Raw genomic sequence first — 14404 nt, 5'->3', positions numbered from 1 at the left:
ACAAAACGTAACAGATCATACTAAATGGAGTGTCTCAGATTTACTTACAAAATAATATGAAATGCCAGGTTGGATTCATGTGAAGCAGAAGGGGGACAGATTACAATTAAAGCTTTTTTCACAGGAGATTTATCAGATGTGATTGGTGAAAAGACAAATATGTAAGTGGAAATAATATCAGAATTGGGCTGCCTGCGTAATGAGAACTAGGGATGTCCTATTTTGATCTATCAAAGAAGATGTCAAAAACATCCCTAACTACCAATAGTATGCCTTAGCATCAAATGGCACTGTTATTGCACTTCAAAACTGATTATGGTCAACATGGATTCAAGATTTTATTTATGTCACTAAATGTTTTGTTTTCGCGCCTTATGATTTCTTGACATGGACATCTCATAAGTAGGTGTCCTGCGAGGCTTTGTACTCAGCTGCTGAGAGTCAGCGGATAGCAGCTGAGTGCAAGGCCAAGGAATGCGAGTCCAACAAGCAGTATTTACAGAAGCAGCTGTAAGTATCAATAGAGTGACACTGACCTGGTACAGAGTTATACTGAACTGATATACACCTTCAGCTTGACTACTGTTATGAATCAGCTAAACATGCCTGGCTGGTTTAACTTTCATGAGGGTTAATATCGTTTTTGCACCATGGTTATATTTGTAGGCAGATGTGCAAAGTGAACCATCACAGCGAGCGGAGTTGCCGCACCCCAGAGTAGCATTCTTGCCCTGTCTGTTGTCCTCTTCGTCAGTCTGCATTTGATAACATGTGAGTGTAATATCACAAAGCGCTAACTAAGCATCATTATTCAATGCCATGGACGCTTACTGTATATAGGCAGTGGCTGTGATAGCAGTGTGGAAAATAAACCAAAGATCATAACAACAAACATATCATAAATCTTAGTTTGTTTGATTTGATATTCATAGACACTGTCTGTAACTGTCTATAATCTATATATCAATGTGATTAAATATTTGCCTTCCACATGGTTTCCAGGAACATGATGCTGAGCCTGTGTGGTCATTGAAGACAATTACGACAATAAGATGGACCTGGACTTGGTATTATATGGTTATTAGTGCTGAGCGATTAACCATCATAAAAAAAGTAAAAAGTAATTAAGGAATTTGAAATTATGTATAATTTTACTTTTGATACTTAAGTATATTTAAAACCAAATACTTTTAGACTTTTACTCAAGTAGGATTTTACTGTGACTTTCCCATTTACTTGAGTAATTTTCTATTAAGGTATGTTTACTTTTACTCAAGTATGACAATTGGGTACTTCTTCCACAACTGATTATATGTTACCAATTTTCAAAACGTACAATATGTTCTGAATTTGCAAAAATTACTATATGTTCTGAATTTGAAAAACGTATGATATGTTATGAATTCTAAGTAGGTGGCTAACGTTAGCTAGTTGGCTAATGTCAGATAGGTTAGGGGTTAGGGTTACGTTTATGAGTTAGGTTAAAGGGTTAAGGTTAGGGGAAGGGCTAGCTAAAAGGGTTAATGTTAGGTTTATGGTTAGGAGAATGGTTAACTAACATTTTAAGTATGTGAAAAGTAGCTAAAAAGTAGTAAGTAGTAAAAAAATTGCTAAGTTTGCCTTAAGTAACCATCTGTCTTATGTAACCATTTCAAACGTTACATATAATACTCATTGTAGTGTCCCGGATTTGCTTTTACTATGTTACGTCTAGTCTTTGAGACCAGGCTGATTAACCTATTTACTCTGAAGTATGTGACAGGTCGCTGACTCGCTGACTCGCTTATGAAGTTATACCCTACATATATCTGAATTTTAATACCAGACTTAACAACTATTTGCTTACAGCCTACTATGTTGTGTGGTGATTAATTATTAGAGAACAGATCATTTGGGAGGCCTACAGTAAAGTGAGTAACTGAATTAACTTGGTAACTTGTTAAGCTAAGTAAAAAACGTGTGAGTAGTGATCATTATTAGAGACAAGGTCATTTGGGAGTCCACTATTTAATTTGAAAGTAGCCTGTGTGACAGCTTTTAAGGAATGGTAAACAGATGGGATGGCTATTAAAGAAATTCACTTTACTAGAACTTTCACTTAAATCATAATTTGTCATCATTTTGAACAGCTGTAAGCACAGCCTTTTTTAAGGAGCAATAACTAACCAATCATGTGTATTCATTTATCCTAATTTGGGCGGTTTCTATAGTTACAGGGGGAAATGCTGCTAGCAATATTGTTGGTGAGAAAGAGCTCCTTTCATGGTAGCCAATACCAGAGACAAAAATCCCATACCTCCCACTGTGACAGCAATTTTCCTACCTTGGTGTAGCCTGATTTCTGAAGTGAGATTTGCCTCGATTTCTTTATGCATCTCAATCTCTTTTTCCAGGACAGTAATGTTTACACCCAAAATAACCTGAAAAAAGACAATGGTGGTCATTGAGTAACTCCTCGGGACTTTAAAGTTACCAGAAGTGGTTGATACAACTTCTGTGACCATTGGCACAGTCATCCCAAGGTCCCTCCTATCACATATTTGAAGTATGCTTGTGCCAGCACCAGATTTGGCTATAAGAACGGCCTCTGAAAATATTCCTTTCATCCAGCGTTTTATGTAAAACGACACAGATGAATACACTGCTAAGATATCTGCTAATATCTGCTAAGAAAAGTCCAAATCAATGGTGGAAGATTGAGACCTTTGTGCTTAAAGGACATGGACTGCAGTCAAAATGGCACCCTATTGCCTACATATTTCTGGTCAAACAGGACTGACAGGACTGTTTTGGTTTAGTTTATTCTCTTTGTTATTTTGTTAGAGTGTTCAGTTTAAATAAAAAGTCATGAACACTTACCACGCTGCGCTTTGGTCCGATTTCTCCTCTTCAGACGACGACACCTGTTACATCAAACAGACGCAGGTAATCTGCTTTCAAGGCATTGGTTTGATATAAAGGCCCCAACGCTGCGTCTTCTTGAGGTAGGGTAGTGACATCTTTATGGAAGTGTACTGTATGCCCCTCTAGCCTCAAAGTAGAAATTACAGTAGCTGTAGAAAGTCGCTAGCGGGAGAGAAGAGGGAAGTAGGAAAATAGGGTAGGAATTATACTTAATAAATAACATTCTCATTGTAGTTAAGACAATAACCAATTAGATAATTAATATGTACAAGGAAACATGTAAACACATAAATACGAGCCGAGCAAACATGTGAGCATTATTTTGATTATTAAAATATACAAGACAATTTTCAAGAAGAGCAATACAGAAGCTTATTCTATGCTCCTATTGCCACTTTGACATTTTTTTTAAATGTCACAAGGATATTTTGGAAGTCTATCAACAAAGATCAAATTAAATGAAGTCACCTTGGACCAAAACTAGTATTTTGGATCCCTCTAGCAGCAGCTACTGTATATGTATTATTTTCTTCTCTATGTGTCTATGTGTCACAATCGAAACTGGACTTCTGACACGTTATGGCATTTTCATGCGTTTGATTTTTATTATATTTCATTCCTGTTTTCATATAGGAGATATGAGTTACACGTTGGGAGAGGGTGTTTGCATTTCACCAATGGGTCTCTGGTCTTGCAGCGACTTCGTTTGAAGAGTGCTTGTTGTGTTAGTTCTCTAGGGCAAGGACAGGGAACCACACCGCACGACACAGTAAGACCTCTGTTATGTCTCTCCTGTCCTAGAAGGGATATAGTCACAGTCTACAAGAGAAGTTAAAGCTCATCAGTTGTAATGCAAAATGTTACCATTCTTGCCACTAAACACAGGCAAGAAATGGCAGCAGAAAGTTGAACTTCAGGTAGTTGACCATTTCTATTTGAAAGTAAGCGGAGTAGCCTAGCAGAGGAACAGGTTAGATGTTCATAGCACATGTTCATGACATTTAATTTACTCTTACTGTTTCATACAGTCCCAGTCAAAAGTTTGGACACACCTACTCATTCCAGGGTTTTTCTTTATTTTTTAGTATTTTCTACATTGTAGAATAATAGTGAAGACATCAAAACTATGAAATAACACATATGGAATCATGTAGTAGGGGTGGTATACAGAAGATAGACCTATTTGGTAAAATACCAAGTCCATATTATGGCAAGAACCGCTCAAATAAGCAAAGAGAAACGACAGTCCATCATTACTTTAAGACATGAAGGTCAGTCAATGCGGAACATTTCAAGAACTTTGAAAGTTTCTTCAAGGGCAGTCGCAAAAACCAATAGATTGATGATGAAACTGGCTCATGAGGACAGCCACAGGAATTGAAGAATGAGTTACCGCTGCTGCAGAGGCTAAGTTCAATAGAGAGTTACCAGCCTCAGAAATTGCAGCCCAAATGAATGATTCACAGAGTTTAAGTAATAGACACATCAATGTCAACTGTTCAGAGGAGACTATATGAGTCAGGCCTTCGTTGCTGCAAAGAAACCACTACTAAAGTACACCCATAAGAACAAAAGACATGCTTGGGCCAAGAAACACGAGCAATGGGCATTAGACTGTGGAAATCTGTCCTTCCAATAAAATGTTATTTGATTTGACCCAACCCTCCCTGTTTTTCAACTTGTTGTTCAGTAAAGCCAAAGTGTCTATTATATTGACAAGATAGTCAAGTGACTGCTCCAACGATCGAAAAACATGTTCTCAAAGATTAAAGGAAGGCAGGAAGAGGCTAGATCATGTTAGGACCATTCTAGTCAACGAGGGGGCAGATATGTGTGAATAATAGGCCATAGATATTGACAGAGGAGTCATCTTTTAGTTAATTTTCTTATTCTTCATTGGCTGATTGCTCCCAACTCATAGGAACCCACACCCAGTTGAATACTTCTAATTGGTGGAAGCACTCAAAAGCAACGTCCTTAAAAGTGTTATATCCATGATGATTCCTCTATCCATCTCTATGACAACAAGCACAACCCTGATGTAGTCGGGTTTTTTTTTTCAAATTTGCCGAAATGCCACGTGCTTCCACTTATATCAATGCATTTCGTAACAATCTAACCACGAAACGTATATTAGATCAAATAAGTCTGTTAGCAATTCATTTTTTTGGTTGAACAAATTCGACACTCATTCATTGACCTCAATACAAAAAATCCTCACTACGTGGGTTTATTTTCGTTTTCGTGGACAGATTTTGGGTGGAGTAAAACTTCTCCATTAGTCTCTTCCTCTCTGCTGCCGTACGTTTTTGCGTGCTCAAGAACCGTGAACGAGCATATTCAGGTGAGTGTTGCATTCATTTTAAGACGTTTTGAGCTAGTTCTGATATTAAGAACTTTATATTTTGACCTGTTCATGTGGATAATCCTTATTTGTGCCAATCCTGCTGTCTTTAGGTTGACAATTATTTTGAAAATTAGCAGCATGCCAATGCAAACACCATTTTGATGTGATTTTGTTATTCATCTATTTGAAATGTTTACATTTTTCTCTGTAACAAAAACAATTTCACAGTTTCGTTTCTTTATCCTGACCACTGTGAAGGAAAGGGCGTGGTGAAAGTGAAAGTTAAGCTCTTCACATAGCATCTCATCATGTAGCAGTCTATTGCTCTTATCAGACAGTCAAAATGAGCACAGACTGTTTACTTTGGTGAAACAATGTCAAATCTAATTAATTTGACATCTGCACGTTTCAACAAACTAAAAATAGCCAGTTTACAGAATCTCGCAGGTGTTTAGGGTGGCTTTGGATTAAACACCAGGGTTGACCGGTCCAGTTAAAATGTCAAATTGAAAAGACCTAAAAACCTGCCCAGAAAGTCTGAAAACTAGCCATTTTTTCGCAGCAACGGAGGAGTTGCCATGTTTATCCAATAAATCAATTTTCTATAACGTTATTGATCTAATTGAGACGGAATAACGAAGTCATTTGTAACGACAAGAAGCCAAATTAAGTTTCCCATCAAAATTATTATTATTATTGGGGAGCTAATGTGATATAATAGCCTTGTGGTTGGACCGGTAACCGAAAGGTTGCAGGATCGAATCCCCGAGCTGACAAGGTAAAAATCTGTCGTTCTGACCCTAAATAAAGGCACTGTTCCCGGGGCGCCGGCGACGTGGATGTCGATTAAGGCAGCCCCCCGCACCTCTGATTCAGAGGGGTTGGGTTAAATGCAGAAGACACATTTCAGTTGAAGCCATTCAATTGTACATTGAATTGTACATTCAACTGACTTTGGTACCCCCCTTTCCTAATAAAGGAATTTCAATATGTTCCAACAAAAATTATAATTCGCTTTTATTAAACTTGCTAGATGTTTTTCCCTCAATGGATGTCGATTTAACTCGTTTGACTGCTATGATTTTAAATAAATCCCTTTTTGAGCATGTGCAAAACTATAGATAAATCCGACAGAGTGAGTGATAAAAGTTGGACAGAGGATCTCGAAATCTCTGCAAAGAAACACTTGGACGAACTTCAAAAATCACGTTAGGCTATTTTCTGGCAATTGTGCCTTTTAGTATGTGCCAGCTGTTAAGACTACAGTTATAAATGGTATATTTGCGAGATTTACTTGTCATTTCAATAGGCATACGGCCTATGCTACTGACTACAATCTGGATTTATGATTGTATGTAGCCTATAGCCCCGATTTTTCTCATAACAGAAGCACGCAAGGGAGTTCCTTAAATAAATTCCATTTCAAATTCACTCGCGCAGTGCACGAGACCCAATAACCGAGCATGCTTAAAACTTTGACTTGATACGATTTTTCATAAGTATGGTTGACATTAGAATGTAGTTTAAACCACCTCTGAGTGAATGTATCTAATTCACTCTAGTGTGCCTGAAGTAGGTTTCCAGTGCTTTGTTGCTGTTATTTCTGGATGCACATCAGTTCTTGCGTGTTAAACTGTTTTGTGAAAAAGGGTTGGAAATACACTATATATACAAAAGTATGTGGACCCCCTTCAAATTAGTGGATTCAGCTATTTCAGCCACACCCTTTGCTGACAGGTGTATAAAATCGAGCACACAGCCCTGCAATCTCCATAGACAAACAGTGGCAATAGAATGGCCTTACTGATGAGCCACACAAGCTCACATAACGGGACCGCTAAAGTGCGTAAAAACCATCTGTCCTCAGTTGCAACACTCACTACTGAGTTCCAAACTGCCCCTGGAAGCAAAGTCAACACAATAACTGTTAGTTGGAAGTTCCTTGAATTGGGTTTCCATGGCCAAGCAGCCGCACACAAGCTTAAGATCACCATGTGCAATGCCAAGTGTCGGCTGTAGTGGTGTAAAGCTCGTCGCCATTGGACTCTGGAGCAGTGGAAACACATTCTCTGGAGTGATGAATTACGTTTCACCATCTGGCAGTCCGACGAACATTTCTGGGTTTGGCTGATGCCAGAAGAACGCTACCTGCCCCAATGCATAGTGCCAACTGTAAAGTTTGGTGGAGGAGGAGTAATGTCCTGGGGTTGTATTCCATGGTTCAGGCTAGTCCCCTTAGTACCAGTGGTGGGAAATTTTAACGCTACAGCATACAATGACATTCTAGACAATTCGGTGCTTCCAACATTGTGGCAACAGTTTGGGGAAGGCCCTTTCCTGTTTCAGCATGACAATACCCTGTGTACAAAGCAAGGTCCATACAGAAATGGTTTGTCGAGATCGTTGTGGAAGAACTTGACTGGCCTGCACAGTGCCCTGACCTCTACCCCATCGAACACCTTTGGGATTAATTGTAACACCAACTGTGAAACAGGCCTAATCACCCAACATCAGTACCCGACCTCACGAATGCCCTTGTGGCTGAATGGAAACAAGTCCCTGCAGCAATGTTCCAACATCTATTGGAAAGCCTTCCCACAAGAGTGGAGGCTGCTATAGCAGCAAAGGGGGGAACCAACTCCATATTAATGCCCATGATTTTTGGAATGAGATGTTGGAATGAGAGTAGGTGTCCACATATTTTTGTATATAGTATATGTATGTAGTGTGTATATATACAGTGCTTTCGCAAAGTATTCAGACCTTGACTTTTTCCACATTTTATGTTACAGCCTTATTCTAAAATTGATTAAATAATCTACTCACAATAACCCATAATGACAAAGGGAAACAGATAAAAACATTTTTTTAAACAGAAATACCTTGTTTACGTAAGTATTCAGACCCTTTGCTACAATCAACCGTTCACTGTCGTGGGTGATGTTTGCTTTCGTCGACTGGTCGAGCACCGGTACACACTAAAGGAACTCTGTCTGACAGGGCTCTGTGCGCTATTTTTTCATACGTTGCCCTACCGGAGTTACACAATAATAGCTTCACGACGGACATTTGGACCAGCATATCAGCTCCATGAACATGCTGAGTCTAACAGCACAGTGGGTCGTCGAGAATTTTGTACTGAGCAAAGTCATATTGCATGCTCAAGAATATGCTGGTTGTCATACCGCTGCTGCCATTTCAATGGCATTTGAGAACATGTTTTGAACTTGAAACATGAACACACTAGATAGCTCCATTCGAACAACTGACTCTAGAAATAAGCTCTACTGCGCCTGCAGCAGATGTGCCCTCTCATGGCATTGAAACACCTGCTCAACAAAACTGTCGACAGGCTGTGAACAAGCGATTCGGTGGCATTCTCTCTTTACTGTGTCGCCACCATGATCGATGCTATGTACAAGGACCGCTACGTCGATTCAGACAAGAAACAGGGTTTAAGTGAAATGTTACATACACAAGATGGAAACGGACACAGGGACAGTGCGCACCGAGAAAGAGAGGCCACGGACAGACAGAGCTGAAACTTCACTGCTTGACATATCTGATGAAATTCTGGTTGAGAATAAAACGATTGAACAACGAAACAGCACAGCAAGTAAGTGAAAGAAATAGGTTTTGATTATGTTTTACTGGTAATGGGGACATACGTAAATGCCAACGAAATACATTTTTGGTGTGTGTAACCTTTATTTAACTAGAACACATTTTTATTTACAATGACGGCCAAACCCGGACGATGCTGGGCCAATTGTGCTCCGCTCTATGGGACTCCCAATCACGGCCAGATGTGATACAGCCTGGATTCGAACCAGGGAGTGTAGTGACACCTCTTGCACTGAAATGCAGTGCCTTAGACCGCTGTGTCCTTGTGTGTATTTTACTGTACTAAAATGCTTAAGGCATCTAAAATGTTTAATAACGATTATCAGGTTTTTGACAAGGAAAATATCGGTATCGGCCAAAAATGTCATATCGGTGCATCACTACTCATTTGTCTTTTTCCTCAGACTACCCTACTGAGAAGAAACGTGATCCCCACCATGAACCCCAAACTGACCCAGGAACAGGAGAAACAGCTGTGTTCCTTACTGGGAAACATCAAACTCAGCCTGCTGTTCAAGGCCAGTATACATGGCTACACAGGAGCAGCCTTTCACCAGAAATGTGACCACCAAGGTCCCACAGTCTCTGTAGGATATAACTCCACAGGGTTTGTTTTTGGAGGCTACACAAGTAAAGATCATGACCTAGCCAAGCAAGGCCAGTACATACAGGATGACAAAGCCTTTTTGTTTAGTTTAACTGGTAGAAATCCTGTCAGGTATCCCGTCACAAATGCCCAATGTGCGGTCAAAATGCATAACACAACTGGCCCTTACTTTGGGGAGGCTTTGCTGTTTATGAACGCTAACACAGCTACAGTGATCAGCGCTCCAGGAAACTACTACAACTTCAATGCTGCAGAAATGCATGGCAATAACCTTAATCTAACTGAGTGTGAGGTGTATAAAGTGGAAGGTAAGTGTAGAATCAATTCTCTTCTCTCTTTAATGTGTATTTTTTATTGTGCATGTTATGATTATTATTTTTTAACAGAAGGTGGTAACATCATCGAAAAGCCATGGAGGACAATTCTTTGGAAAGCTGAGTAAGCTCCAACCAGAAATGACCATTTATTTTTGTGATGCTGTAATGCCTATATTAAAGTTGACTACAAATTGCATCATTTGATTCTCACGTGGGCCAAATATACTGAATGTTATACGTTTGAGTACAGTACATTAAAGCGTTTGCATATTAAATTGAGGTTCTTGTTATCCACAGGAGGAGAAAGGAGCTGATGGAGTCTGTTAAGCTCTTCAGGCCCACGATCAGTTCTGTGGGTCAGGCTAGAGTTCTACTCATCGGCCCCGTCGGCGCTGGGAAGTCCAGCTTTTTCAACTCTGTCAACTCCATCTTCCGAGGCCATGTGACCAGCCAGGCCATATCGGGCAATTCTGGAACCAGTCTGACCACTCAGGTATGTGGTCTACCATGTTAAACAACTAGTCTTCTTATTTTGTCTCTGCTTCAACAGTTTGAATGAATTTCATCATATTTATGTGGACAAAATCTTTTTGTTGTTGTTGCTCAACAGTCTACACACCTTTTGAATGTACAGGCAGCATTAGTTTTTCCACCGCAACCAGTGATTGGAGTTTGCTTACCGATTTATTTTTTACTACTGCATCACTGGACAAAATGATGATGCATTAATTATATTTCACAGTTTCGCACCTACTCAGTTAAGGCTGGACGCGATGGCAAACCGCTGCCAATCATTTTGTGTGACACGATGGGAATGGAGGAGGCCACAGGGGCGGGGCTAGATGTGGATGACATCAGCAGCATTCTGAAAGGCCATGTGCCAGACAGATACCGGGTGAGGGGCACCATATACATACATACATAACATAACATAACATACACTTTGATTCTCCTTAGTGTGACCCAAACCCCTCATCTTTCCCTTTCCCAGTTCAACCCATCAGTCCCTCTGCAAGCAGATGCCCACGAATTCCAGCAGTCAGTGAACCTGCATGAAAGGATCCACTGTGTGGTGTACGTCATGGACACCTGCAAAGTCTCCATTATGTCAACCAAACTAGAGGAGAAACTGGCAGCCATTCGCAGGAGGGTCAACCTGCTAGGTCAGTCAGTCAGAGAAAAACCTGGGTTAAAGATGATGGATTATACAGACTATACTAGCGCAATCCCTGGTTAGTGACACTAATGGAGGGTTGTTGTTCCACAGGCATCCCACAGCTGGTTCTTCTTACCAAGGTGGATGAGGCCTGTCCCTGTGTGGCTGACAACTTGAGGAATGTGTATAACAGCCAGTACATAAAGACCAAGGTGAGCTCTGCACTCCCCCTGTATTAGATGACCATGAACAGTCACATTAATGTTTGGATAATGTTTGGTAATGCTTGGTGTGTCCCGACTCCCATAGGTCCAGGAGGTGAGTGGCCGTCTGGGGGTACCCATGTCCTGCATTGTCCCAGTAAAGAACTACAGTGAAGAGCTGGAGCTGGACATGAGCTGTGACATCCTGCTCCTCAGTGCCCTGATCCAGATGCTCCGCTTCGCAGACAACTACTTTGATGATGTCAACGACCAAGAGAAGCACGACTAGACCAAGTGGAGGAGATCACCCAGCATGGTGGTGGTATTTCCTGTCTATGCCACCTTGTTTAGCCCTCTCTGCTTCATTCTGTATATCTTGTTCTATGGTGTTCACGTAATCATAATTATGATGACTAGTTATCCATTACACAAAACTACAGAATGATAAGAATATCTTAACATGCCTCATTGAGCCTACATCTTGAATATTTGATTCAATTGCTAGAAATAATCTGTATTAGGCCTAGATTGAAAGTTAGTTCACTAGCGTTGCTAATTCTGTTTACATCATTGTGATTGTTTGGATTACATGGGATAGGTGAAAGGATTGGGTTTTCTTCATATGTTCATTGGTTGCTTTGAATCAAACTAAAGACACCACCACTCTATACTAGTTGATCCTACATAGTCAGTTCTTGGTTAGTCTCATATAGCAATCTGCTCCTCAGAATATACCCCCGCTGAAGACAAGGACAAGCTAAAACTTAGTACAAGATCATGTAGTTTTTATATTAGATTCACTTCACATTTGGCTTGCAAATGCTTGAAGTTTAACCACTAGATGGCAGTATATCACCATGAAAGTGAAAATAAGTTGTTATTAACAGTGTGTGCTGCTGTTGGAAAAGCTGCCCATTAAAGTTACCTTTGTTGAATATCATAGTATTGTGTCCTCATTTTTCATTGTATTAGTTGACACTATGGTACATTTAAATCACCATTGATCACATATGAAACAGTAAATCAATGGAATGAACATGTTTGAACATTTTTTTGAGCACAGTTTTCCCCTTTATATTGGTCCTAACCTGTTCCTTGACTACTCTGCTTACTTTCAAATACAAACTGTCAACTACTTTCTGCTGCCACGTCTTTCCAGTGTTACAACCGAGGAGCTTAACTTCATTTAGACACCATGTCCCTTCCAGACAGGTGACAGAGGTCTTACTATGTAATGCGGTGTGATTCACTGTCCTCACCCCAGAGAAGGAACACAACAAGCACTCCAAAACAGCCAGAGAATATTTTATTTCGGGGGCCTCACCGATTCTTTCAAATGACTTTGCTGGAAGACAAGAGCGTCATTGCTGAAATGCAAACAATACCCTCTCCCAAAACATAACTTGTATCTCCTATATGAAAACAGGAATTCAATATAATAGTCCAGTTTAGATTGTGACATAGAGAGGAAAATAATGCATACAGCTGTTGCTGAAAAAAATAAACTGGTTTTGGTTCTGGGTGACTTCATTTAATTATCTTTACCGGTAGACTTGCAAAATGTCACTGACCTTAAAACATTTCAAAATGACAAGAGGAAGTTTCTTGATCATTCCTTTGTATATTTTACTAGTCAATAGACTGCTTACAGGTTTTTGTTTCGTCTGTGTTTACATATTACAAAAACATAAGACAATAACCAATTAGATTATAATGCAACAGGGGCCACAGTGTGTGTCAGCTTTTGTTTCAGTTTAGCTCTAGCACACCTGATTCAACTATGACTCAGGTGAGATAGCGCTGGGTTGGAACATACTCATGCAGGCAGCCTCACAGGATAAGACAAGAGTTGCTCACCCCTGACATAAATGTCTCTAAGTACAGAATATTCCAACTCTTTCAGCTGGTTGGTTTGAATAATCAAGGTAATGTTCAGTCTTGAACAGCCTGTGGGCTATGTGAAGAAGCCGTACCTTAAAAGTCAAGGTCCAAATTGTCGTCTTCGTGGTGGATGCTTCTAAAGTGTCCAGTTACACATATAGCCGTGGGAAGTAGGCTGCTGAATTATTATTTTTTTTCTGAATGTTTAAACACTAACAGTGATTCTTGAAGCACTATCTCTGAAACCATTAACACTTGTAGCCAATGCATTTACCAAGTGTGGCGAACTGAATGCACATTCTCTGCTTTACACTCAGTTTGTCATTTTATAACACACTTTTTTCAAAACTGTAAACATTGGTCTCTACATTACTACACTATTTCGCCAATTTTCTTTCTACATGGACACATGTGAAAACACTTAGATAATGAGTTCACTTACAAATCAGAGCTTGAGCACTATAAATAGGCCACAGGTAAACATTTGGTTTGGACAACAATGGAGGCTAATATTGGACAGAGGGTAAGGGGTGAGAACTAGACGAGGAGGATGAGGAAGAGGTGGTGAAGAAGAAGTAAGCGAAGGAGGAGGAAGAGGTGAAGTAGGACGGGGGAGAAGGAGAGGACAGGGAAGAGGAGTAAGGAACACAATAGCTGATGAAATCAGAGCGACTGTGGTTGACCATGTCAACCATGCGATGAGCATGAGGGAGGCTGGGCAACGGGTTCAACCAAATCTGAGCCGCTATACTGTTGCAGGTATCATCTGGATATTTTGAAATGAGAACCGGTAAGTAACTAAGTGCTGTAGTCTTACTGGTACAGTAATATATACAGTAATATGTACTGTACTTTCATAATGGTTATGTTTGTTCCTTATATAATGACAAACTGAGGCGTTTAACTAATTTTAATGAACATATACTTCAGCTAGAAAACTCCATGTTTACCCATGAAAGGCATTCTTTAACCATCCACCTAGCCTGCTGGGTAATGTAGTCTAAATGTTATTAACACATAAAACATCTTCTTTCCTTTAAATTAAAACTTATTTTCCACATTTGTTTACTCAACCTCCATAACATGCCATTTTCAATAAAACACATTTCTTCCCCCAAAAAAAAATTTCCTTAAAAAAAAAACATTTTTTTTTCAACTAAGTATAGTCTGTCCAACAATACTCTATTGTGGCTCTATTTCTTTTCACATTAACAAAACATTCAGTCCAGGTAAGTGTCTTGCACTTTTGTCGTGTCGCTGTTTTTGTTTGTCCTTCTGTTTTTCCTTTGCAAGTTTGACTTTGTGAACACCTCTGGGTGTTATCAAGTCCTCATGGATGGGTAGGTTGGTTCTGATGCGACGTCC

The 14404-nt window shown here is 39.9% G+C and overlaps 1 protein-coding gene across 1 annotated transcript; it reads left to right on the top strand.

Annotated features, from left to right (window-relative positions):
* The first annotated feature begins 4942 nt into the window (after positions 1–4942).
* On the top strand, positions 4943–12100 carry LOC118401480 (interferon-induced protein 44-like). The gene is made up of 8 exons (XM_035799020.2): positions 4943–5248; positions 9280–9790; positions 9869–9920; positions 10097–10292; positions 10542–10694; positions 10791–10962; positions 11067–11167; positions 11265–12100. Exons 2-8 carry the CDS (start codon positions 9313–9315, stop codon positions 11445–11447), a joined length of 1335 nt encoding a protein of 444 aa, XP_035654913.1. The 5' UTR covers positions 4943–5248; positions 9280–9312; the 3' UTR covers positions 11448–12100.
* The last annotated feature ends 2304 nt before the right edge of the window (positions 12101–14404 follow it).

The sequence above is a fragment of the Oncorhynchus keta genome, chromosome 22 (genome assembly GCF_023373465.1).
Source record: "Oncorhynchus keta strain PuntledgeMale-10-30-2019 chromosome 22, Oket_V2, whole genome shotgun sequence".
NCBI lineage: Eukaryota > Metazoa > Chordata > Actinopteri > Salmoniformes > Salmonidae > Oncorhynchus > Oncorhynchus keta.
Note: the sequence above shows the minus strand (reverse complement) of the source record. Positions and strands in the feature narration are given on the sequence as shown.

Coding starts and splice junctions, on each gene's coding strand:
- LOC118401480 (XM_035799020.2), top strand. CDS start 9,313: ATGAACCCCAAACTGACCCAGGAACAGGAGAAACAGCTGTGTTCCTTA. Junction 10,963..11,066: donor CAGGAGGGTCAACCTGCTAG/GTCAGTCAGTCA, acceptor GTTGTTCCACAG/GCATCCCACAGCTGGTTCTT. Junction 11,168..11,264: donor GCCAGTACATAAAGACCAAG/GTGAGCTCTGCA, acceptor CGACTCCCATAG/GTCCAGGAGGTGAGTGGCCG.